Below are 25,864 nucleotides of genomic sequence, written 5' to 3'. Positions count from 1 at the left end.
GAAGCAACAGTCCCCTCCGTTAACCCTGCATTTCTTTCCTGAATTTGTGAAACCATTTGCATAAAGAATTATAATGGCAAAAACAAATTTAAAGAATTGGAGGGTATAATTAGGTTACAGGAGGCCTATACCACCAGAACACCTTATCTGAACCAACCTTCTCCTTCCACTGTCACAAAAATGCTAGGCACTGAAACAAGGATTTTTCCATCCCTATCTCCTGCTGTACATCCCAATGAAACAACACAAAACCAATCTGAAGCAAAAAATGCACGAGAGCATGCACTTGCTGCCAGGTACAGGGAACACACCCCTCTGCCTTCAGTTTAAGCTACCCGTGTTTTGCACGCAAGTTTTACGTGAAGACAAACCAAAGGACAATGGAATTACACAGCCATGTCTCCAGCTGTAGAGTATAATTCTGCAAGAGTCAGAAAATGACATTTTTATTGGCATATCAAGATATAGTATGCAACAATAATTTCCAAAGATGATGACTAAACAGAAAGGTTTATGGCTAGTCCACTGGGCATATCAGAGTTTCTCATTAAAAAAGTCTTATCTTAGGTTGTAAATTCCACTGCCTAATTAAGTCCCTAGAACTGTAGTGTCTATCAATTTTGCAGAGAATAAAATAGGCTAGAAGTCTGATCTCTACTAAAAAAAAAAAAAAATCAGTTGAAGCACAAAGGCTTCTCATAAATTAGCATAAATATTAGCTCTAAGTCTTTTTTAGGGGGACAAACAGAAAGATATAAACTTAAATAACATTCAAGTCAGAGGTCTTGAAATGTTACCTTTCAACTATCACGGTACCACCTATCAGAATATCCAAGTGGAAAGCCCCCTATACCTCAAGCAAATACAGTTCCCACCCCCAAAGGAAAGCAACATTAAGAGCAATCATCTGCATTTATATAGCGCCTTTCATCTGAAGGCCATAAAGCAAACACATATGCACATACATCCACCTGAACAGCCGAGCCTGTCATTAAACCATGATTCATGTATTCTTACAGGGTTGCACTTCAAATAGCAAAACCCGAGCCAAGCTTTCACACCTCTTGGCAAAGCGACCATGTTCAAGGCAACCCCGGTGCGGTGGGGCAAAGATCTCAGCCGTTCTCGGGGCAGACCCTTGCTCCCGGATCCGGGCACGGCTCCTGCAGCCGGCTTTGCCGCCGCGGCACCCGCTGCCCCTCACCGCTCGCCCGCGCGGGGAACGCGGCCGCTCCGCGCACCCGTCCCCGCACCGCACTGCAGCGCCCGGGGGGCAGCGGGACCCGCCGGCTGCCCCCTCCCCTCCGCCAGGAGGGTGCCCTTCCCCGGAGCGGCTCCTCTGCTCCCTCAGCGCCTTCAAGGGGGCTGCCCACCCGTCCCGCCAGCCGCCCCCCCCCCCTTGCCGGCTGCCCCGCAGAAACGCGTCCGTGTGTCGTCCCTCCCCCCCGCCCCTCGCGCCCTGTCCCCAGCCGCCGCGCGGGCGCCGGCCGTTACCTGAGCGGCGGCGCCAGCAGGGCCTGCGGGCGGCGCGGGCTCTCATGGCCGCATGCCCCAGCCGCGGCCAACCCCCGGCCCCTCAGCAGCCCGGCGAAGCTCTGCCCCGCCGCTGCGGCAGGCGAGGGGGTCCCATGTGAGGCGGGAGCCCAGCTGCGGGACCCGGGGCCGTGATCACCGCGGCTCCTCCTCCCCCGGCCGCAGCCCCCGCCTCCTCCTCCTCACGCGTCCGGAGCCCACAGCGCCGGCCGGGCACCGCCCCTGCCCAGCAGCCAATCGGCGCCGAGAGAGGCAGGACGGCGGTGGCTCCCGACCAATGGAGAAGGGGAAGCCGAGAGGAGGGGCTCGCAGGTAGTCCACGTGAGTGCCCCTTTCTAATTGGTCGTGAGCCACTCGACAGGCAGGCAATTTGGCCAACCATACGAGAGACAGCAACGCCCTAGAGAAGAGCGGGAGCCAGTGGCAAGAAAGAGAGAGGGGCGTTGCTAGGGGCGCCTCGCTTTCACTGGCCAGCCTCTGAGGGCGGATTACAAATAAGGAAATTAGCCAATAGGAGCGTGGCGTGCGCGGTGACTGACTGACAGAAGAGCCAATCGCCGTATGTTTATAGGCAGCGGTGGGCGGGAAGCTGTCAGCGGGTCGGGCACGGCGGAGGGCAGCGAGCCGGGCCCCAGCAGGCCGCGCGCGGTGCTGAGGGGAGCTGGCGGCGGCGACGGAGCCTCTGGGGTTGGGCGCCAGCCGGTTACCGACTACCGATTGTCCGTCCGGGAAGCGCGGTGACCCCCGCCCATCTCGAGAGGAGCCGCCTGGCGGCCCGCGGGGCCTCACCGCGCCTTGGGCCTGCACCGCCTCGGGCCTGCGCCCTAGCTGCTGACCGGCAGCGCAGGCGGCCCGGCGCCGGTCCTCCCCCGCGCCCCGACTGCCAGGCACACCGGTGGGCAGCGCCCGGCCTTAAGGTGCCCGTACTGGGCCCCATGGCGGCGCCCCGGCTGTCATTGCCTCCGGTTACCGCACTTCCCCCAGAGTTCATCCCCGCTTCGGGTCTCTTCCTCCCTCCGGGCCCTGCAACCTCAGCGTTACACACGAACTCTTCCCTTTTTGTCCAGCCGCCTGCAGCCCAGCCGTGGTGTCAGGCACAGCAGAGGAGCACTCTGCAGCGAGCCCCCAGCACAGCCCCCCCGGTCCCTGCCTGCAGCCTGCTTCGTGCATCTCAACTATGCTGAGGTTTTGACTGCCAAGCTGTAATAAGTCTGTGATTTTCACATACAAATTGTTCTTTTTCAAATTATGGCTTATCCACATGTAGGCACCCTGTTGTAGCAGGTATAGAAAAAGATACCTTCCTTCCTGCAAGGATGCACGGCCAAACTCTAAGTATCCGTTCCAAAGCATGGCAAGACTAGAACATCCCATTAAGTGGTTGTGAGGGGGGGTTGGTTTTGTTTTACATTGGCAAGGGACTGATTTTTTTTTTTTCCCTGACTTCATCTTTGGCAAATTTTTACCAAAACTTCAAAGAACAAAGTTAATTTGCTGTAGAGTCTTGGGTACAACAACCAAATCCCAAACAGTTAAAATCGGCAGAGCTGTAATTAAAAAGGGTCTCAGACATGAACACATCGCTCAGCCTTGCTATACTATATTAGTAATACGTTTTCCCACTATCCTTTGTCGTTAAGTTTACATCTAATCTTTTCAGCTCAATCCAAAATGTGCTTGAGGGAGTTTCATGTTGAAATGTTAGCACCAACTCTACAAATAATACTGAGCAGAGATTTATCCTTACAGTAGGATTGAAATCCCCACTCTGCAATTTATTGATTAAATTTAGTCTCAGGATTTCACCTATGTCTACAGTGAAACTTTCTCTGTATATTTAACTACAAAAAAATGTAATCATTTCTGCACAGGTAACAGATTAAAAGCATTTGGGGAGGAGGGAAATATTGACCTATTTTCTTTATTTTCCTTCTGGATTTCCTTCACAGGAAAATTTCCCACACTCCTAAATGCTAAATATCAACCATATGCAAACATCTGTTCTGATAACAGCTCAAACATAGGGTGCAGCAAAGCTTCTGTAATTAAGCCATTAAACAATTATTATTGTTTCCATCGTACTTTAATCAGCATTGAAGCAGATGGAACTACTGAGATCCTTCAGTGTCTTCTGCTCTCTGACACTCACACAGAATTGAGCTCCAAAATGGGGCTTTTCAGCAAGACTAATTTTTTTAACTCTTTTTTTAAAGTTAAATTTCTGTGCTTTACATTTTTCTGGGAATTATCTAAGCAAGTTGAAAAGACTTTACAAAGCCAGCTCTGAAACATCTCCACCTCCTTGGTCATTCACTGTGCCAGGGCGCAGTGATCCCTGCAGCCTTGTACCCCCTCGAAGAAACCTCAGTGCTTGTTTCATCTCACTGTTCCTCCAATACCCCTCAGCCCTGCTGGTTTGGAAGCTGTTTGTTAGCGTCAAGATGACATCTGGCGGTAGGTTTTTATTACTCCTCTTTTGGGAGCTCATCCCGGCAATAAAGCAAATGTGTTCTCTTTCCCCAGTTCCGCATCATAAATTTCACCTCTTTGCTTCCCAAACAAGATATACATTGTCTCTGCGTTTGACCTGCAGATATCTTACTGGTAATGCCCAGGAATAAGCATTTATCCCATGAGCTGGTGCAAAGTAACATCGTTGAAATATGCCAGTGTGATTCAGTAAAGTTAAATCTCAGTGGGCAACACTTATCCTGTATTTCATGTAACATTGCATGAGGTCCTGTGGTGTATGTCATGAATGATCCCTGTTTTGAAAGGGAAATAAAATTGTCTTACGACCCCTCCTACAGCTTTATCTCAAAGACAAGGCTTGCGTTTCCAAAGCGCAAAAACATGGCTTTTGCTGGTGACCACGTGTGTATGTAGAGCAACAGCAGAACCTTTGTCTCAGAAAGTCCCCCTTCCCTCCTCATAGCTGGCAGAAGTGCCCCAGCAAATCTGTGACCTTGAAATCTTCAGAAGACGAGTGGCTTTTGTAGTCTTCCTCTTTCCCGGAGAGAGGAAAATGAACGTTGCATTAGAAGACTCATCAAAGAGACACATCAAAGGCAAAGTCTTGCAGATGTCACAGCGTACTCTGTTCTAATGATCTCTCTCTTGCATCCCAGAAGGTTCACACAGCCTGTAAATCCTGCAGGAAGCCCTGCTCATGGTGGGTATTCCCCGCTCCCCCAGCTGCCCCGGGGCTGGCTGTCCCATGCAAACTCCAGAAAAGAACTGCGTGGCTTGCGGTTTGCTCCTCTCTGCTCTCAGACTGACTCTCTTCCCCAGACAGATGCTTTGGCTTTTTAAATGTAACCGGTTTGGCAAAAGAGTAGCCAAGGGTTAACTCACAGGGTGGCAATAAAAATAAACATGAGAGAAGTTGGGTGAGAGCAGGCAGGAGGGGGAATTCCCTTCCTCTGGGCTTTGGAAATGCCCGAGAGGAGAGAAGTTTGAGAGATTTCTCCTTCCCCAGGAGAAAAATACCGCAATGTAGCCATGCAAATTTGCCTCCACAGTAGCAGAACAGGTGTTTTCCCCAACAGAGAGGTTTTGTGGGCTCCAAAATTAAACAAGTCTCACTCCCCTCCCAAGGGACCAAGACAGTGGTTTGACTTCACAGTACTGTGACGAGATTGGGCATTTTAGTAATTTAACCCATTAAATACTTTACATAATGAAACCCATCTAGGGAAAACATCTTTAAATAGGATTGGCCAAACTGTGCTTTGATTTACACCAATGGAGATCTGGAGTCATGTCACAGGAGCCAGAGGAGAGGGTCCCGGTGGGAACACTTGGAATTTGCCCTTGTTCTAATGGCAAGATTGTCCCTTTTCTAGCCCCTGTCTTAGGTGGACATTTAATACGACAGTCATGAAAAATGACCCCTTTAGGCTTTCAGTCACACACCAAACCCTGTAGATTTTGAAAAGCATCTTAACAGGCTCCCTGGAGGCACATCTTCCCACCTGCGCCTCCCCCAGCCAGCCTTGCAGCTGGCCTTTGCAGACAAAAGTGAGGCTGGCTCGTGGGGGAGAGGGCATTTCCCACCGCTCCGAGCAGGGGAAGGCACAGCTGGGGCGACGCTTGGACAGCCTGCACCTCGTCATGTCATGACTGTCTTCCCGGCAGCCAGGAGGGCTCTGCGGGGGCTGCCTGCATGCTGTCCTCTGGACGAGGATTTACATGCCTGCTGGTGAGGAACAAGGTTAACATTTCTGTCTCACCACCGGTGCCAACAAGGCAACCAGCATGTCCTTGTGCCCAAAGCCATGCTGCCACCTCAGCCCAAACCCAGCACCACGTGTCTCTGCACGAGACCTGGCAACAGTGGGATTGGCAGAGCATCTTCCACGTTCCTCTTCCAGGAGGCTGGGCAGAGCGCGGGCAGGAGGCTGGCACAGCGCCGGACACCCTGCCTCGGGAACCAGAGGGGGCTTGTGCTGGGGCAGATGGATATTCCAAATTCAGCAGCTGCCGTGCTGAGGCTGATGCCGTGGTCTTGTGCTCCCCTGCCTGCTCATCACGGCCATCTGCTGTCTTGGCTTCAGTTCGGAGCCTGCCCACACTGCAATGGTGCCGTGGCGTGGCTGTAGCCAACCTCCTGGTGGTACCATGGGCATGGAGCGGCACAGAGCTGGCCAGCTCGCTCCAGCCTGCTCTGTGATGCTCCCCACCATGAGGCTGTGTGAGCAGCGGGACAGCGAGCCCAGACTGACCCTGTGTCACTGCCTGGGTGGCTTAAGCCCTGGGGAGAGCCCATCAGACCATGCTCCAGCCCTTAGGCACTGAGGGGCAAAGGGTGAGACCCCAGTGCACAGGGCAGGCCCTGGGGCACAACTCCTCTTAGCAGCACCTGAGTTTTTGAATTGTCTGATATTAAAATACTAAAGCTGTATTCACAGCAACACCCGCCAGACTGCAGAAGTATGGACTTGCACTGGCTTGGACCATGCTGGACACCCAAAGAGACCACACAGTCCTATTAAGCATCAAGGCCACCAGCCCACGTGGCCATCAGTCCCACCTCTTCTGCCCCATGCTGAGGACCAAAAGGGTTCCTGCATTGCCAGTTGCACCGTCCTCACTCCCCAGCTAAACCAGCTCCTCCCTGGGATGAAAGCACAGCTTTTTGCCTCTCCAGGTGGAGCAGCAGCCTCCCCTCCTCTGGTTATGCTCCTCACACTTGCTGCCCTTATCTCTGCGATTACAGCAGTGCAGGAGACCCGTCCCTTTCATGGCACTTAAATCGGAGACCTCTGCCACAGCAGAGCTCTTCAGCTTGTTCCCCCACAGCCTCCTCAGGCTCAGACACCTTCAGCTCTGCTCTTTCTGCAGAGCTTCAAGACCTACGAGCATCCAGCTACTACCAGATCCCTGCTCAGCTGTCTAAGAGATCCCGCTCTCAGATCACCATGGCCCCAGGTACATGCCAGTCACCCAGCCCCTTAGATTTCCCCGGCTCCCTGAGCCAGCAAAGTCCCAGTGTTTATTATTCCTCTCCCAGAACAGTTCTCTGTCTCTGATGCTTTGCTGTCTAATCTGCTTTTTTTTCCTTCAGTTTTGTTTTCCCTTTCTTCCTTCATTGGGTTTACAAAGCTGTGAAGAGTCCTTGGAAAGGAAGATGAGTCAGGGCAGATACTCAGGGGGAAGAAGACAAGCTCCCAGCCTTGAAGTTAGGCTCGCTGCCTACGTCACTGTTATTAAAAATAGATGAATGGCAGCACTCTTTGCATTGGAGGAGAGACAGAGATGTAATACCCTGGGATGCTGAGCAAATGCTCCCTCTTCCTGCCTGCAAGTCACCCAGTAGCATCTTCTGCTCTTTGATAAATTCTTTTTTCTTGGCTCTGACTTGTGGGATTTAATTTGCCTTTCATAAAAAAATGGTTTAATGTTTCAACCTTGGGGAGAGGGTGGATGACTCACTTTGGATTAACTCTTCTGCTCCAGTCAGTTGGCTACCAGCTCTCTTGAGAACTGAGAATCTCTTCAAGTGCCGAGTCAAGTCATGTCCCTTTGAGAGCAGCCCCTCCCCCCATCCAGCAGCAAAGTGCTTCTGGAGGATGAAAGCAGCCATCTGGGGGTGGTATATCAGCCCATCTACCCCAAGACCAACTCTCATCATGCCCAGTCCTCCTGAAAAAGCAGGTTTGCAAGGTGGCACTGGGCAGGCTGGGATCCACTGAGCTCTCCGCGAGGCCAGGGTGAGATGTGCGCCAGCAGTGCTCCCAGTGCCCCATGGCAAAGGGCAGAGAACAGAGAGGCTGAAGCACAAGAAATGGGACGATTTACATAGCTCAGAGCCCAGGTGAACCACTCGCATCCCCACAGCTGCCACCCCTCTGCCCAGGGCTCCTGCTGCTGCAGCCACTCACCTCCGGGCTGCAGGAAAGAGGTGATGACTCCAGATTTTGGGGGGCCATGCTGGGGTGACAGTGGCAGTGGTACCAGATCTGCACTACTGCTCTGCTCACTCAGGGGGGATGCTCAGCCTGTGTGATACTCTAGGCTAGGGGACACAGCCCAAGCACTGAGCTTACCCGTCTCTCCCAGGGCCAACATCTTCCTCCCTCCTACATATGCCCTTACTTAGCCCTTTTGCTGACACTATTTTCCACTCACTTGTCTTCTATTATATGCTTCTTCCTATTAAATTAACATAATCAACAATATAATCTCTGGCCTGCTCTGTGCTTTGGCCGCCAGCCAGAAACAAAAGGACAGGAGCTAAATAAAGCCACTGCAAGAGAGAGTATGACACTGGCAGAAGGTGATGCTGTGTTTTTCGAGCACAAAACTTCCTTTCAGAAGTTATTGTAAGTCCTCAACTCTCGTCGCTACCTAGACATGTCTGGTGTAGGTGCTGCATGGGGTTGCAAGGGAGTTTTCAGTCCTCTTCAAGAACAGCCCATGGCAACGACCCCCTGGGCAGGTTGGAGCCCCTGTGTAACTCACACAGACATGGGGGGCTGCTGCCTGCTATCTAAGGGGAGTATTTTCACTCGCTCCATGAGAAAGCGGTCGTGAACCAGCAGGATGCTAAAGCGCCCCTTGGTTTTGCTGCCTTCTCCAGGGTGGGAAAGCAGCACTGTCACCACAAAGACACTGTCTCACCGATGCAGTTGCTTTTCTTGCTCCCAGCCACCCCTTCCATGCTATGGGGAGCCAAAGGTGCCTCATTAGTGTGTTAATCATAATCCTAATGAGTGCGGAGATTAGCTAAAGTAACAGCAGTGACCTGCAGGGGGGCTCATCTGCCCAGGTTTATCGTGCTGCTCACAAACCCCTTCGGGGAATGCCAACCCACCGCACCCCTGGTCCCCCCCGCGCTGATGAAGATACCCCGTGCCGTGTCTGTCGGCTTAATTAAAGCAGAGGGACCGGTAACCTTGACGACTGAGCCACTATCTATAAGGCGGCTGAGATGGTTATCATTTTGGTGTCTCCAGAGACACCAGCGGAGAGACGTGAGTCAGGAGCTTGCAGGTGTGGGACACACTTGTGAACTGCAGTCACAGCCAGCAGCACCAGTGTCCCCCCGAGCACACGTCCTCCCCAGGGATGGGTGCCCAGGGAGATGGAAATGCCCCAGTGCCTCGCTGGTGAGACGTGGCGGACTCCTGGTGCCGGGTCGGGTGGTGGACACTGCGGCACTGAGCACCCAAGCCCGTCTGGCACAAAGGAGGCTCTGCTCTGCTGGGCAGCCCTGCGGTGTCTATGGGGAGTGCAAGACTCAAAACTTACCAAGAAGCTGTAAATACACTTAAAATAATTCCCCTTAGAAATAGGAAATTTGTACAAACCCAATTACTTCTGCCTTAACAGGATGCCAGAAAATGGTACGTCTAGTTTCGTGGTGATAAGTAGCAAAGTAGCCAGAAACACATTTCCAATGAGAGGCTGAGATTTAATTACTATTTTTTTAAAGAGCCGGTAAAAGACACAATCAGTTCTGCATCAGATCAACCCTATTCTCTCCTCCCTGCCTCTGAACTAAGGACAGGAGCTACCAAGGAGCCCCACACTGAAGGAGGAAGACAAGACCTCTCAGGGAACAAAAATATCCATTTCCACCTTCCTCCTGTGCCCTGTGGTGCTGCAGATGCAGGTCTTAGGTTGGAGAAGGGGACCCACAGCCCCACTCCTGCCAAACCAGCCTGAGAGAGGGTCAGCAAGGACCATGCCATGATGTGGGGCCCTTGGCTGCCTCTGGAGCCTAGTGTTCCTTGCACCTCACGGTGAAGGGCACCTTCCCAGACCAGAGGAGCCCCAAACCTTTCCATTGTTTCTGTGAGAGCTAACGGGGCAGGACGGGAGGGCTCGTTCCAGCTGCACCCTGTGAGGCCGGGGTTGGGGAGGAAGCACCGTGATCAGGGGTTTTTTGGTCCTTCCAGAGAGCAGCCTGGCCACCGCCAGCTTCATCGTGGGGTTTCTTCTTCAGAAATGCCAACCAGAAGAGAGAAGTCAGACTTTCTGAAGCATGGCTGCTGGCTCAGCACTCACAATGCCTGGATGGGGCTGGCCAGCCCCGAGGAGGCTGGGGGGGATGCGGGGCCAGGGGATGCCCCCCAGGCTGCAGGATGCCCTGAGAAGCCAGCCATGGCATCTTGAGCAGCTGGCTCAGCCCTGGGCAGGGCAGCATCCCGGGCTGCTTGGAGCAGCTCTGCAGCTGGCTGTGCCCACAGACGCGGGTACCCCGAAACAGTGCAGGGGCCCCGGGGCAATGCCCTGTGTTTGGCTCGGCTGCTGTCCACATCCCTGCACGGGGCAGAAGTGGGGGTACCAGGCTCAACGGTGGTGTCAGGGACTACGTGGGACCAGACTGGGGGATGGCGAGTGCCTGGGCCGGGGTCACTAGGGTGACATGACTAGGTCACATGGGGTAACAGGGTGGTCCAGGACTGGATCGGGGATGCCCGGAACAGGGTAGGACCGGACCGGGGGTGCCTGGGACCAGGGGGTGCCCTGCCGAAACAGGGGTGGCCGCTATGGGGGTGCCTGGGCCGGTGCGGGACCGGACCGAGAGTGCGCTGCCAGAACCGGGGATGCCGAGGACCAACCGGCGATGCTGCGGGCGGTGCCGAACCGGCCCGGGGCTGCCGGGGACCGAACGGGGACCGGATCGGGAGTGTTCTGCCCGAAACGGAGGTGCAGGGCACCGGCCTGGGGGCGGCGGGGAGGACGGTGCGGAGTCGGACCGGGGGTGCCGGGGGTGGGTGCTGGGGGGCCGGGAGTGGGGGGGGTGGCAGCGGCCCCCGCCCCGCGCCTCCGGGGCCGGACCACGTGTCGCCCGCCCCGCCCCGGCCGCCGTCCCGCCCCGGCGCCGCGCCGGTGCCGCCGGCGGAGCCAGCGCGGATCGGCCCAGCATGGAGGGGACCCGGAGCGCCCTGCTCCGCCTCGCCGCCGCCTGCTGCCTGCTCTGCGCCCTGCCAGGTACCGGGGCCCGAGGGGTACCGGGGCGCGAGGGGGAGGTCCCGCCGGTCTCGCCGCGGCGGGGGCAGCCGTCGGGGCCGCGCCGGGGCCCGGGCTCCTCCGCCCACCGGTGGGGCGGCGGGAAAAGGGTCTGGGGCCCCCCCCCGGGGATGGAAACCGCGGAGCAGCGCCCCGAGCCCGGCCCCCAAACTCGGGCGAGGTGCCCCCAGCGCCCCGGTGGGCGCGCAGGTAAGGGCTCCCGGCGATGCTCGGCGGGGGGTGGCCGAGCCCCGCGCCCAGGCAGCGGCCACGCCGCCCGCCCCGGCCTTGCCCGTACAAGGCGGCTGCTCCCCCGGCTTCACCTCCCCGGCCCCGCGGGGAGCCCGAGGGCGCGGGCGGGGGGCGAGCAGCGAGCCCGCGGACACTCGCCCGGCAGCCCCCGGCCCTGTGGTCCCCCGTCTCAGCCCCTCGCAGCTTTTGGGTGCCTACAAGCTGCTGCTGAGCTCCCCACCGAGGGGACCCCGGACAAAGCCCGAGCTCCGCCGCCTCCCTGCCGGCATGGGGCGTCCGGCCCGGCCCGCGAAGGGGGAGGGGGCGACGTGCGTGCCCGGGAGGGGGCGGGGGCAGACCCCGGCCGCAGGGACTCCCCCCGGCTGGGTGTCGGGGCTGCTCCACCGGCAGCGCGTCCCCACGTGGGCCCGCGCAGCTGCAGCGTGGCGCTGACAGCCCCGCCGCGTGGCGGGAGCGTCCCGAGCGGGGGCTGTCGCCGTACCCCGGGACCCTGGCAGTGACCGAGTCCGAGCTGGCGTGTAAGGGCTTGCCTGGGGCTCGGGAAGCAAACGTGTTCCCTCTTCTGTGCCACTGAGTACAAACCCTTGGCCAGACCCTGGGCAGATCGCAGCGTGGTGGCGGCAGCAACAGAGACAGGGCTGGCACGTAGTAACTAGGTCTCTAGTAAGTCATTGGGCTGGTAAAATCCTCGTGTAGGTGCCTGCAGGGCTGAGCCTGGGCAGCGAGAGCCGCGCTCGGGCTGAGGTTTCGGGTGCCAGATGTAGTTTGGCTGGCTCGAGGCTGAGCACAAGGAAACGGTCCCAAACCGGCCCCTTCATGTGGGCAAAGCCTTGGGTGATGCTGCACCCCCCCCGCCAGAGCAGCTGCGCTGCGACGGGGTGACTGAGGAACAACTCGCTGACAGAGGAACAACGGGATTTCCATTGCCGAGAGGAGGAGCAGCTCAGGGCTGGCCCCGTGTTTTGCAGCGTTTCTGGCCCCCAGCACAGTGGGGTACCCCTGGGGACCCCCTGCTGCAGCTGGCTCATAGGAGAGGACACCTCTCACTGCAAACTCCAGGACTCGGTAACAGAATTAAGGTTGCACTGGGTTTTTCCTGGGATCTTTCATGCTTAGTGTCCCAACCCCAAAGTCCCTTCACAGCCTCAAGAAATGGCACCTGGGATTAGCCTGGCCCTTGTCCTCATGGCTTTTGGATCCCAGCCACAGTTGAGAGGGTAAATGTTTTGTGAAAATAGATGGCATAGAAGAGAGGCCACCAATAAAAAAAATGCCCCTATGGCAAGCACAACCCTTAATGAAACACCAGAGAATCCAGCAGGATGGTGATGGTGGTAGGGAAAAGTTGACAGTCCCTAGACAAACCTGCCCAAAACCAAGCTTGTCCCAGCTCCATGAGCCGGTCTCTCCCCTGCTCCCAGCGCAGATCCCCTTTGCCCCCCTCATCCAGCAGCGGCTGCTCCGGCTCCCCGACCAGGTTTGCTGCGAGAGCGCAGAGGGGCTCGGGCTGCCGCATCCCCCGTGTGCTGCCCACCCCAGCCTCTCAATGCAGCCTTTCTTCCTTGCCTGCGGAAACCCACTTCCTCCAGCACCGTTAGTTAGCCCTACAAATAAAACCCCCAAGTAATTTTGTTCTGGGCACTTTGCTGCTTGCCCCTCCCGTGCCGAGCTGCCTCGCGAGCGGAGGGGATGGCGCAGGGCCGGGAGCGGCAGGAGCACATAAAGCCCCATCTGTCGGCACTGGGGCCGCACACAGGCGGGCAGTGTGTCTGCTTGCAGAGCCCCGCAGCCCATTTGCCATGAATTTTTTTCCCCCTTGTTTTTCCAGGGTGAGGGGGAGTGGATGGACCCAACCCGACCCTGGCTGGATGGCTCCAGCTCTCCCGCACCCAGAACTGAGCCACAGCTCGGTCCTCTCCTCAAGGCTGGTCCCTCCAGCTCTGCGGGGTAACCACCCACCCTGCACCCCCTGCCCAGCCCCATCATGTCGTGCTGTCAGTCTTTGATGCCATTTCTGCGAGTGCTTGTCCCTCAGCCCCAGGTGTGGGGTGGATCTTGGCTCCCTGCTGCCCCTCCAAGGCCTGACCCGCTGGGCAGGGGCGAAGCGCTTGCCTCCCTCAGCTCTCTTGGCCCCATCCCTCTGGCTAAAGAGGAGGAGGGACAAGCCAAAGCATGGGAGGCCCCTCTCCCTCCTTCCTCTCCGCTGAGATCCTCTGGGTGGGCAGACACAGCTCTTGCTGCAGGGGCTTCCATGGGGCCGCCTTGGAGCGGCTCTCACAAGGCTCAGGTCTGGGGACATGTCCTGAGCCCCATAGGGCGGCTCAGGTCTGGGGACATGTCCTGAGCCCCATAGGGCGGCTCAGGTCAGGGCCTGGGCACGTGCTTGCCGTGCACGACCCAAACTGCTGCTGCTCGGGGCAGGGTGGTTCATCCGAGCCCCACAGCCCATGAAACCAGTGTCTACACAGCTGGAAGGTCCTGGGGGCTGCTCAGGGCTGGGCAGGTTTCCTGATGTCTAGACTCACCTCAGCTCATGCCACGCTGCACTGGAGACCAGGCTCCCTGCTGACATGGGCCTGCTATTGAGGCAACTGGCTAATTAATTTTCTCCTAATGACGTGAGTGCTTCCTCCACTGCAGCTGTGACTCCTGAGGTAAACAGGGCCAGGGCTGGCTGATGCCAGAGCTCCCTGCTGTTGCTGTATTTTTGGGGTTACGCAGCCCCAGAGAAGGGCAGGCTTCCCAGGCCTTGGTGCCGTGCATGTCCTCAGCGGCCTCTGGGAAAGGGGTCTTCATCGTGGCTCTGTCCCACCACCAAAGAACAAAGCAAACAGCGCGGGAGCTTCTTGGGCACCTTCTTACCAGGCAGGATGCTTCACAGCTGCATGTGGCCAGTGGAAAATAACTGGCTGGTGTGACAGAGTGGCTGAGTAAGGCAGCCTGCACCCCGCTTTTGCCCTGCTGCGGGAAGTCAGGATGAGCCCTCTCGCCTCTAAAGGGGGGATCAGCGATGGGGCTTCCTGCAGGCCTGTGGGAAACAGTTTCTTGCATCTCTCCCTGCCTTGGCTGGGTGGAGAAGGGCTCATGTGGCAGGGCTAGGCAGAGCATGCCACTCTGGGGTGCTGTGTCCTGCAGGCAGGCGCTGGGGCTGGCGCTGCCCCCCTTCCCAGTTTGGGCTCCAGTACCGTGGCGTGCTCTGGGCATGTCTGTGCTGTTTTATGGGTTTTCCTAGTACTGAAGAACCTGCCCTTGGCATTTATGGTGCTCATCTCTGCTCTCACAACTCTTGCTCTGCCCTGCTTTGCCGTGCCACCGTTGGCTGGTTGTCCCTGTCCCAAACGCAGTGCCATCAAACAAGGTGGCAGCACTTGCTCCCCTTTTTGCTCCCCCAGTGGTTCACGCCTGAGACCTGGCATCTGCAGATGCCCTGGGGAAACGTCCTCCAGCCTGCCCGGGCAGGTTGGGCACTGGGCTGTCCCTCCCCAGTGCTGCACTCTCTGGGCACCCCATATCTAATCTGAGCCCCGTCTCGTGCTCGGCTCGTGGCCACCTGCCTATCAGGCTGGAAGGAGCTTCTTGGTCAGGAGACCCAGTTTCTATTCCTGTCACTTACCACAGCCCTTGCTTTGCAGCGTGCTTGGCCTGGCAGCATTCCAGGGCTGCACTGGGGGCTCGGCACGCCCAGTTCAGCCCCCCCAGTTTCACTGCCTGTGCAACAGGGCACAGCTCAGCCCACAGAGGCCACATGGAGTGTGATGAATTAACTTGTTGCTGCACAAGAGCATCACTTTGGTCCCTGAGCAGGCTGCAAGGTCCAATCTGTCCCCAAGTCCCATGGACGCTCCTTGCAGCCCATTCAGCCTCTCTCCGCTGCGATAGGGACAGTCCCAGCATCAGCCCTGACAGGGGTAACACTGGAGCCTGCAGTAAATGCAGCCCAGTGACATCCTGCCTCCACCGAGGTCCTACAAGGTATCACACTGGAGCTGATCCAGTTGCCCTCTGTACCGGATCTGCGACTCTGAGCCTCGCTTCGTTGCGATGAGGGTGTTTGCTGTACAGCATCCCTGGGTGCATCTGGCACCTACCTGAAGGGCTCCAGAAATCTCTTCTGCCACTTGTGTTTTTTCATTCCAATCTAATCAGCAGCTACTCCAGTTCTGCTTTTAAATGAAACAAAGAGCCTTGGTTTTAAATCCCGCTATATGGTTTTATTTGCATTTATACTGGAGCTCTTTTCCCTTGAAGAGGTTGTTTAATTACTGTTGGTTAGTAACCATAAAAATGTAATAACTGGCAACAAAAGACAATTTCTACACTTAATGGAGTGCTTTGCTAAGCGATAGGATACAATGTAATTGCTTAAATACACATAGGTTACAGCTTATGCTGTTACTTTTTAAACATTAATTTTGCACTTTACTAGGTTGTTTGCAACTTGAGCTGTTACACTTAAATGGGAATTGAATTCAGTTAGTGCACAAAAATAGCATTTCAGAAGTGTCTGGGTGCCTTTTCAGTGAATCAGAGTAGTGGTTTGACATGCATTCTGCAGGAAGCTGATTTAAGTGAGGTGCTATGTGCAGACAGTGACAGCCTGCGCAGGATACATCTGCACCAGCAGTCCTGCTCCTGCGGGCACTTTTTCTGAAATCCTGGGTGGTTGCTTTCATGTCTTTGTGCTCAGCTCTCGCCTGGGTCTCTGTGCACCTCTTCCAGTAGTGACTGCAATCTGCACCCCGTTGTCCTGCTTTCCCCTGAGCCCTAGCAGCCAGCCTGCCACTGGTCTCCTTACTTTATGTGGCTCTCCTACATCTCATTCTAGAGGGATTTCAGAAACAGTGGTAAAGCCTATGGACTGGCGTTGGGTTTGTGTTGACCCTTGGGGAGCTCAGGCTGCTGTTTCTGGCTAGGAAACCTTCTAGGTAGGAAGGGGAGTGCAGAGGATGCTGCTGGGACTGGGGCGTGTGGGTTGTGGCAAGAGCTTGTCCGCAGGCTGGCCCAGCTGAGGCCCTGCTCTGTCTCACTGCCTTCTTCTGTTCCGAGAAACAAGTAGATGGCAGGGTGACTGTTGTGGCAGGGGATGGAGGAGAGGTCCCCGCTCTGTGTGGCTATCCTGACATAGCAGTGAACGCTCAGTGCTGGTTGTACAAACCTTCCTCAGCCCCTCGGCTTGGCCCCAGCCCTGAAACTTGGGCAGGGAGCACAAAGCAGGAACAGCCTCGTCTCCTGCAGAGCTGGCTTCCTTCACTCCTCTCCGTTATGGCATATTTATACCATGTCTGGAGCTGGTGGGAGCTTGGGTTCATGTGTGGATGTCCCTAAGTGTCGTCACACAGCGCTGGAGAGGGGCCGAAGCCACGAGCTGATGCTCAGAGCCCTCCCTTCCCTCGCAGAGCAGAGACTGTTTCCCACCCTTGTCCAAGGCAGGGGCTTCTTGGCTGGCTGCATCCCTCTTCCCTTGGGACTGCTCTCTTCCCTCGCCCCTCTCATTTCCCAGACAGAGGTCACTGCAGTCAGCACTGTCCCATGGGAGCTGCCGCTACAAATCCACCAGCCCTGCCCTGATGTGGTCTGAGATCGCTGGTTCTCACCACATGCAGATGGAGCCTGGTGGTTAGCGCAGACGCAGGGCAGAAGCGGGGCTGTAGCCGGGAGACCGCCAGCCAGCTCTGCTGCAGCAGGCACTGCAGCATAACCAAAGCAAACCCACACTTGGTTCCCCATCTGGGAAACAGAGATGCTGGTATTATCAGAGCTCTTGTTTGCGGCTGGTCCTGCTGCTTCACTTGCGGTATGGTCGTAGCTGCTTTTTATTGTGAATCCAAGGGTGACTGCACCTTCACCAGCTGTCTTGGGGTGCTGCAACTGTCAGGCCTCGGAGGATCCCAGAGAAGGTGAAGGGAACTCCTTCCCTTTCCATCTGAGACAAGAGGGGCTTGGTTCCCTCCTGTCTCCAGGAGCCGATTAAGGCGATGCCTTAGGCAATGCAGCCACAGCCCTCCTGGCATGTGGTGCAGGAAGCAGAGCTCCTCCAGGAAGACACCAGAGTAACGAGCTCTGACATGCGTCTCTATAAGTAACTGATAAACAGCTGAAAACATCATCACTCAATGACTGAAGCAGCAGCGACAGCACTAGAGCTGGGGATTTTCCAGCCTGTTGGGCACTAAGGATCCAGAGCAAACCACAGTGGTTGGACCCTGGAGGATCACAGCTGACCTGAGGTTTGCTGGGTCTCATCCAGCGCAGCCAGCTGCGGCAGCTTCGCAGCAGAGCCATGCTTTCCTGCACTGTACTGCGGGGACTGCACCGGAGCTGGGTGGGAATAGCTAGCCTGTTTGGGTGATAAAACTGCAGGAAAAAAAGTTGTGGCACTGCAGCAATGATGTAGCAAATCTTAATGCAAGACCCTGTGGGGGAGTAATTTTATTTTAAAACAAAACAAAAGTAAAACTCATTTGTGCCTGCACTCTTTAACACCTACATGCTCACAAGCACTTTGCACATATTGGGTATTTAGCACAGGTGCTTTGCTTGCTGACTGCTGGCTTTGGATGTGCCCTTACCCCTTAGGAGCTGATAGACTGTGATGTTGATCTTTTGTCTGTCTGGCCCTGAATGACCAGGATTTACTCGCTGTCCTTTGTTTCCTTGCCCATCTTAAGGCTCTTGCCTTGCTCTCTACCTTCCTACCTTAATGGCTTGAGTTTGTGTTAGCCTGGTTTAGGCTGTCCCTTTTTTCAGGCTCTCCTTTGTTTCCTGAGCTGGGTGTGCTGTGATTTGCTGGGCTGGATGACCTGCTAATCTAGGTGCCATCGACACCTGCCATGCTCAAAGGCTTCTGAGTAGGTGTCCTGCTGCCCCAGCTGTTCCCCTTCCTGCTCCATACCTGCCAATGTCAATATCTCTTCTGCAACTTTCCACAAATCAGGTTTTACACACCACAGTGCTGTGTTACGCCAGACCTGAGTCGGCTGCTGCTCCAGCACAAGCCTTTCTGCAATGGTCCTACTACACCGCAGTGGGATGCAGGGCTGGAGCAGCCCGTTCGCCTGGGCACTGCTTCCTTGGCTGTCATGGACAGTGGGCAATTCTGTGGGAAGAAGCTGTGTGGCTACTTAGAGAGAGAAGAACTTAAGGAAATACCACTCCCACTAGCTCTCCCTCTTGCAGACAGCAGGGAGCTGTGTGTGCAGCCCATCCTTATTCACAGGGTGGGAGGAGCAGTTTGTCCCCACAGCCCCTCCTGGCAGGGATGCCAGTCCCTAACACTGTGGGGAGGTGTCCTGGCGGGTATGGCCCAGACTCATCCACCCTCCCCCTGGCTTCCCTTTCCTAGTCAGAAACTGGCATGACTGTTTCAGAGTTGCTCAAGCCTTTGTGCAAGACAGCTTTCCCCAAATCTTTCCGCTGCATGACCCCAAACACGGCTTCCCACCCTGTGGGAAGCTGTCCCAGGCACAGGCCAGCTATTCAAAGCAGCACACAGCCAGGCTCACCGCTGACTAGGCACCTGGCCACCACCTTTCCTGTTTATCCCACGGTGACAGCTCAGCTCTGTGTGTCTGCTGCATAACAGCAAGTAGTTGGGTGTTTACAGAGTGAGCATCTGCCAGTGTCCAGCCGTGATCTTTCAGCATTGCCCAGCACAGGCCCTGGAGCTGCTGCGACCTCACCCAGCAGGCACTGTGCTGAACAGCAACGCTGGGTTGAGGGCTGGAAATTGCAGCATAAGGAGCTGCGCACTTTGGTGCCTGATCCCAGGAAATACAGTGCTCAGCTTTTTTTCCTTCCAGGTGTCACTGGTGTAAGCATATCCTATGCCTTAGCTCCATTTCAGAGAGCAGCTTGCTTTGTTCAGAGGCACGTTGTGGCCAGACAGCTGGATCCAGGCAAGGCCAAAGGGAGCATCACTTACGCTTTCGGTCTCTCTGTTTAAGTTGCCCCAGCTGGGGCTCCCGTTGAGAGCTTGTTCTCCAAATGTGCTGAGCAGGGTTGTGCTGCCTGCTTGTGCGTTGCCTGCAGAAACCCTCCTGGGACTGTGGCCCCGGGCCGAGGAAGCACAGCTCCATCAGGCTGCTTTGGGGTTTTGCATTCTCCAGCTGGTCAGGGTACTGCAAAGGTCTCTTGAGAGAGACGTATTGTGTCTTTTTTTAGGGCCTGTTAAGTGCTGTAGCTGGAGAAGAGCTCTGGTAACTGTGTCCATTCTGAAGAGCTTTTAAAAACTGCTGAGATTTCCCCAAAGCCTTAGTATGAGAGTGAGCTGCTTTGTTAGTAGATGAATGTTTCTTGGTTACAGCATCCGATTTGGATGCTTCTCCATGGTGGAGAGAGTAGGCATGAAGATGTATTTACTTCAGTACCTTTATTTTTTTTCTGTAGTTGGCTCATCACGCCTCTGTGGCTTGGGTAGAAACTTGAACAGAAATTGTCAAAATATTGACCATGCAATGCGTTTAAATTGTCTGGAGTGTCCATCCTGATGTGGCTACATTTCTTTGTTTTCTTCCTGTTTACACCCTAAAAAACCCTCACAGATCCATATTTATGAACAGGGAATGTAAGACCCTTGTGGTTTTACTCCTCCCACATGCTGTCACACTGTCTAGCAGCTGTAGATCCAGGAGGGATCCTTGCTCACTGAAGGTTCCTGCTAGGGAAGCTGGCGCTGTTTGCTGTAGTGGGAGGCTGAGTAGCTCCTCATTTTTATAACAACAGTCACACCTTATGGTGGTGATGTGTTCATAAATAGCTCATGAAGGCGGCTCCCGAAGTATACCACAAGCCCTGTTAGCTGTACTACTCTCTTGCTACCCACTTCACTTTTCCCTCTGGCAGGAGCCCCACACGACTACTGACTAGCATATGCTTTACCCTTGCCAGCCACAGACTTTTTAAACGTCACTTTTCTACACTTCATCAGAACAGGGCAGCTAGAGGGTCTACTTCCACTTTTTGCCTGCTTATATTTTTTTCTGCACCACTTCTGACTCTCAATGAACCAAGGAAGACTTTTCGAAGTTTCTCACAGAATCAGGTCTCAGGTGGTACTTTTAAAAAACCTCTAAAAAGGTTTAAAAGGTTCTCCAGGGCAGAGGGGTTAGTGATGCTAACCCCACAGACCAGGAGCACAGGGCCTGAGGCAAGGGAGGGTAAAGACAGGTCCCCTAGAACAGTTCCCTTCCTCAGAGAGGCCAGGAGGACAGAGGAGCTATTTGAAGCCCTTCCCAAGTGTGAACCTGTGCTGGATTTGGAGTTCAGGGGATGGAGAGGTTCAGTTCCTGGCCTCCCCCTCTGATTCTCCTCTCAGTGTGGGGTCTCTGACAAACTTCTCAGCATTTCTTAACACTGTTCCATAGGAGAGGGACAGAAGACAGCAGAGATCTTGATGACACCATCACCTTTTCCTAGCACGGTGCTAACCTCGCATCAGTCAAGGGAAGCCTCTGACTTCAGTCCTGTGACTACTGCCATTCCCGAGACAAGCTTGGAGAAAAACTTCACTGCTGCAACACTCAATGCCACTGGAGCCCACGCTACAGAGATGGAGGATGCTTCCATCCCTACCATCCCCATGGTAGGCACCAAGGCAGAGAGACTGCAGGCTTCCACCACTGCCAGCCCTGGGAATGTCACAGTTACACAGCATGAGCACCATAACACGAGCTTGTCAGTCAACAGCAGCACTGAAATCCCCTCCTCTGCTGTGACTGCCAGTACTCTGGAAGAAAATCAGTCCAACCACGAAGACACAGAGCCTTTCAGCACAACTGAAGAAATGGATGATGCTAGCAGCGCAACACCCACGCTTCCTCTGAACAGTGTGCCGGGTGAGGTTTTGTCTTTATTGCCTGTGCAGAAAGTCCTGCCCCAAGGACGCAGAACTTGGAAACTTTTGTAAACTCTTAAAGAAACTGGAGATAGGGAGAACAATGATACAGTAAGCACAGCCAGTTCAGTGGGACTGACTTGCAGAGGTGCTGTTAGTTCATCATCCTCTTTCCAGACCCCATTAATTATGGTATTAATTGTGCTGGGTGCTTTCTGATGAGGGCATTGACTGTTTTCAGGGACATCCTTTATATATTTCTTCCAAAACAATGTGCTTCAGCAGTGCTGCCCAGCTGGGCTCTTCCTGCACCAGCGCTGGGGGCTTGACAGGAGCCTTCCCTGCCACCTGCAGAACAGGGCAGCACACCCTCCCTTAACACAAAGCATGGAGATTGGCCGGGACAAGCATCAGCCTATCCATCCCTGTGGGAACCCCTACCCTACCTTCAGATCCCTGTGGGCAGCATGGGAACTGGCTATAGGGTCAGTGATCCCAGTCTCGCCCACCTTGGGGCCTGCCAGGCTGTCACACACACCCGACGCAAGGCAGTGGTTGATGGACCATTGATTTGCATGGTGTTCATGCACAAGCACATCTTTCATCCTGGCTTGTGTCATGGGGTCCTGGTCCTGCTGTTCTGTGACACACAGACACAGCCTCAGGGGATGCTGCTACCAGTCCCTGGGCAGCCCCCTTTGTGCTCGCCATAGGGAGGGATGAGAGACCTCTCCCAGTCTCTTGCTCTGGGGTGATGCCCGGTTCTGTGCAGAGCTGTTTGAGGCTTCTCTGCTTGGCCTTTGTCCCCAGAGGAGAGGACTTGTGGGCCCAGCTTAGGCTGGCTCCCATTGCAGATTGGCACATATGAAAACCAAGAGGACTTTCTGAGCACTGTGGCTTATAGTGTGGCTCAGCTGTGGCTGCGCTGCAGGACCTGCTTGTTTTCCAAGGGTTGTCAATAAGCTGCTTTTCCTGTAGTCCCGGCAGTCTTCCTTACAGCCTTACTTCCACCTCATCCAGTCCCACAGAACAGTATGCTTGCACTTACCCTTTGAAATAACTGCTTGTTCCTATTTTGCAGCAGCAACTAACAGCTCTCCGCTGGGGCCTTTTGATGGGCAGACTGTGGGGCCCACAGAAGCAAGGTCTGAAACCAGGCCAGGAACGAGCCCTGTGGCTGCCACAGATGGGAGCACCACCGAGCCCAGAACCTCCTCTGCTCCCATCTCCACTGTAGGGAGCACATCTTCTGCTACCGCCTCCAGTACCGTGACAGTGAGACCCCTTGTGACCAGCTCCATGTCCACCAGCACAGTTGCCATGCCCACCAGCCCATCTACACTGGGGCAGCCATTAGAGCCCATGCGCGAGAAAGCTTCTGTGCTGGATGTTGGTGACGATGAAAATCCAGGTAAATGCTCTGCTTTTGTCCCTGCTCTCACAAAACATAGCAAAGGGTTGGGGCTACCTCAGATTGCCTCTCGGTTGTACTGAGCAGAACCTGAAAAAAGAAGGCTTTGCTACTCCAGCCCCTGAAGGCTCTCCTTTGGCCTCATTCCTTGGTATCCTTGCAGAGCTACCCAGTTCTCCTTTGGATGATACAGCAAAGGCTGATCCTTTGGTAATCATCGTGATCTCCGTCTTCATTGTCATGGTGGGCATCCTAGGCCTGGTGGGCTTCTTGAGATACCGCCAGCACAACAGCCGCATGGAGTTCCGGCGCCTGCAGGACCTGCCCATGGTGAGTAATGCCTTCAGCCCAGCCTGACATGGTCTGGCTTGCCACTGGTTGCTTTGCAGTTCCCCTTCTACCACATTAACGATGCTTTGGGTATTTGCAGCAGCAGGAATGCTGATCATAACTCCTGTTCCCTCTTAGGTCCCTCTCCTTCCATCCAGGGTTTGAATCAAAGACCCAAGTCTCAAAGTTGGCCACTAAAGAAGCTTCCTGCCTTCCCCTCACTCTGCAGGGGAATGCTAAGAGCTTAAACAGAGGAAGGGGAGCTCTGAAATAACACCTTCCTAGCCTCTCCTCCTGTATGCTGATATATCTGCTTTGTGACTATGACAAAGCAGACTCTGTGCTCTGTTCCAGGGAGGTTGCCTGTCTGCATTTGACCCTTTGGGGATATAAAAGGATGTGAGGGTTTCAGAGGCTGGATTATCTCTGAGGAAGCTGCAGCTAACTCACTGCGCTTTCTGGGATAGAGGAGTACTGATTCCCTTCTGCAGCTAGCAACCAAGCGGATGCTGTTTCAAGCTGAGTGGAGTTTTCCACGTCCCTGCAGCAGGCAGGCTCTATCTGCATACACCTCTTCTCTCCAAAAGCTGCAGCAGGAGGGGAGAGTGACAGTCCAAAGATCTAGGAATTGCACAGGGACAGCATTTAGGTGGACTGCTGGGCAGATGGCCACACTGTGACAGTGTGGATGAGAAGGCTGTGCTGCCTGCACAACACTCTTCCAGGCTGGGACTGTATGCCAATGTGCAGGCACCTTATTAAAGCACACTCTTCTCTGCTTCTAGGATGACATGATGGAGGACACCCCTCTCTCACTCTACAGCTACTAGGCGACCAGGCTTTCCTCTGCCTGGCCAGCTGAACTTCCCAGAGGAGAAGGCCTTGAGGACTTGGTCCCAGACAATCTGCTGAGGAATAAGGGGCTGTGATTTGCACGCAACTGAAAGATCCTTTTCAGATGGCTTTTGGGTTTAGACATTTTACATAGTTCAATGTTGAAGTTTTTATGCTGGGAATCAAAGCCCAAGTCTGGCCCTTTCCTCCAGGCCCTGAAGAGGTGCCTCCTCCTTTTAGTGTGGTGACCGATTAGCCAAGACAACCTTTGCCGTCATGTTCTGCATGAATCTCTTCTGTCCATCTTGGTGGCCGCTGCTTTTAAAGGAGGTGGGCAAGTGATCCATACAAGAGCTGTTAACACTGGTGGTGTCAGCACAGTGCTAGCAAAGGAGACTGCTGTTTTCTGAGAGAGCCAAGGATATGGAAATCAGTTCTCTTGGGCTCCCTCTTGTTCTGTATTTTTAAGGTTGTTTGGTTTGGTTTTTTTCTTGCACTTTTCTTGTTCCTGTTTCAGCTTTAGTCCTGGGATTGGCACTGCTTATCCTGAAACACCTACCAGGAGGATGACAGACTGCTCTGCTTCCTTCATACATGCGTACCTTTTCTCTTTAACCAGGGAAAACAGTTTTGTGGCCACTGGAGAAGTGCCCTTGCTACTTGATGTTGCTTTGAAGTTGCTGGGAGGAAAATTAACATAATTTTAGCTTAACAGGGCTTCATAAGACTCAGTCTATTGCCAATTAGACACACTAATTTGGTCTCACCAAAATTAGGATACTGTGTCTCCTATACTTGATGCTTTCAGCATATGTGTAAACTTGTTGCCCAGGTTCAGTAAATGCTTTGGTCCATTTCCTTGCCTGGATTGACACATGCCTTTCCTCAGGTACTTCCCATGTTGCTGCTAGCATCTGGTTGCTGAAAGTTGTTGTACAAAACTAGTACTGTGCTCTCCCTCCTCTGCTACACAAGGTCAAAGCTCCTTTACCTTCTAGTGTTGGTCTTTGAGCCAGATGGTGTCTTGTCATGAGGACAGATGCTGGATGTAGGTGCCTTCCTCCCCTTCCCTTTCTAGGTGTTAGGCTGATTAGATTCTGCACTTTTGCCTCAAGATATCACTGCTGTAGACTGCACCCAAGGCTCCCGAGACCCTCAAGGAAACCCACAAACGAGAGCCTCTGAGTGTAAGTCTGAGGACCTCGCCTCAGAAAGACCAGAGTGTGCATGAGTGTCTTCATGTAATTAACACCTGCTCCTTTTTTCTGATTCATTTGACTGCAGATAAACACATGCCTTCTCTAGAGTGTTTGGTTTTTGACTAAGCCAGTTGCTCCCTCAGGATACAGCAAGGGCTAGAGATTATCTACCACATTGCTCTTACAAGCCTCAGTCTCTCCTTTAAGTAGCAACACTTACTGACCACAGAAAGGACAAATGCCAGGCCTCACTAGCAAAAGTACCTTTTTTTCTTTCCAGTGCTGTTATTACTTGTCTTTGCGCAGGGCAAGGGGAATTTCCCCCATCAGCAGGGCTCAAATTATCTGCAAAGCCTAAAGATGGAGCAGAACCGGTCTGGGTCAAATAGATGCACTGGGTAAGGCAGCAGTTCCTTCTTCCTGTGTTACTACTTCCGAAGTGGCTGACAAATGGCTGCAGTGCAGTTTGGGTTCAGCTGTTGGCTTTGGCCTTCCATCTATTTATTGTAAGGATGCCCAGTAAAATAGGGAAGAAGGGTTGGTTCTCTCCTGCTATTATTGCATGAAAACTGAAGGGCAATTGTCACAGCTCCAAAGCTTTTGTATCAAGCATTGTCTGTACAGAGCAATCTCCCTAGCTACAGACTTGTTTCCCTTGCTGGAGGGCAGGGTGCTGCTGGGTTTTGGCACAGAGAGGCAAATTAGTGGTGGAAAATAGAACTCCATCCTGGCTGGAACTGGTGCAGGCTGGCATAGCTGGGAAGTGTCTCTGTATACAACTGAAAGGGCAGGGGCTGGTTGTTCTGGTTTCCCATGCATCGCTGTCCAGGGGAAAGGGGTGAGGAAGAAAAATCACCCAACACCAAAGTGCAACTTTCTTTGTAAAATATGTTAATAGTGGATTTTTTTTTTTCTGCAATAAAGTTACAAATGCCAAAGGTGCCCTGGTCCTCATATTTTCATAGCAAGCCTCTAACTGGAAAGCTTTTATAGGTCACAATGAATCCTGTGATA

General features: G+C 54.3%; 2 protein-coding genes across 4 annotated transcripts in view; one reads left to right on the top strand and one right to left on the bottom strand.

Moving 5' to 3' along the window:
• TESK2 (testis associated actin remodelling kinase 2) overlaps positions 1 to 1,720 on the bottom strand; it is an 84,345-nt gene extending 82,625 nt beyond the window's left edge. The window contains exon 1 of one of the 2 annotated variants that reach the window (XM_056355245.1): positions 1,495 to 1,720. The gene's annotated coding sequence lies outside the window, so the exon portion shown is untranslated. The remainder of the gene's footprint in view (positions 1 to 1,494) is intronic. The other variant, XM_056355244.1, reaches the window with a different exon arrangement.
• Positions 1,721 to 10,500: 8,780 nt separating this feature from the next.
• LOC130157001 (mucin-5AC-like) lies at positions 10,501 to 25,790 on the top strand. 2 transcript variants are annotated; one of them, XM_056356137.1, is made up of 5 exons: positions 10,501 to 10,974; positions 20,607 to 21,077; positions 22,161 to 22,487; positions 22,651 to 22,817; positions 23,603 to 25,790. In XM_056356137.1, the coding sequence occupies exons 1-5, from the start codon at positions 10,530 to 10,532 to the stop codon at positions 23,645 to 23,647; spliced, it is 1,455 nt and encodes a 484-aa protein (XP_056212112.1). In that variant the 5' UTR covers positions 10,501 to 10,529; the 3' UTR covers positions 23,648 to 25,790. The 2 variants fall into 2 exon arrangements, with proteins under 2 accessions (XP_056212112.1, XP_056212111.1); XM_056356136.1 differs by having other exon boundaries at positions 10,504 to 10,974; positions 22,158 to 22,487.
• The last annotated feature ends 74 nt before the right edge of the window (positions 25,791 to 25,864 follow it).

The sequence above is a fragment of the Falco biarmicus genome, chromosome 11, assembly GCF_023638135.1.
Source record: "Falco biarmicus isolate bFalBia1 chromosome 11, bFalBia1.pri, whole genome shotgun sequence".
Taxonomy (NCBI): domain Eukaryota; kingdom Metazoa; phylum Chordata; class Aves; order Falconiformes; family Falconidae; genus Falco; species Falco biarmicus.
The sequence above is the reverse complement of the archived record's forward strand: the minus strand, read 5'-3'. Positions and strand labels throughout refer to the sequence as shown.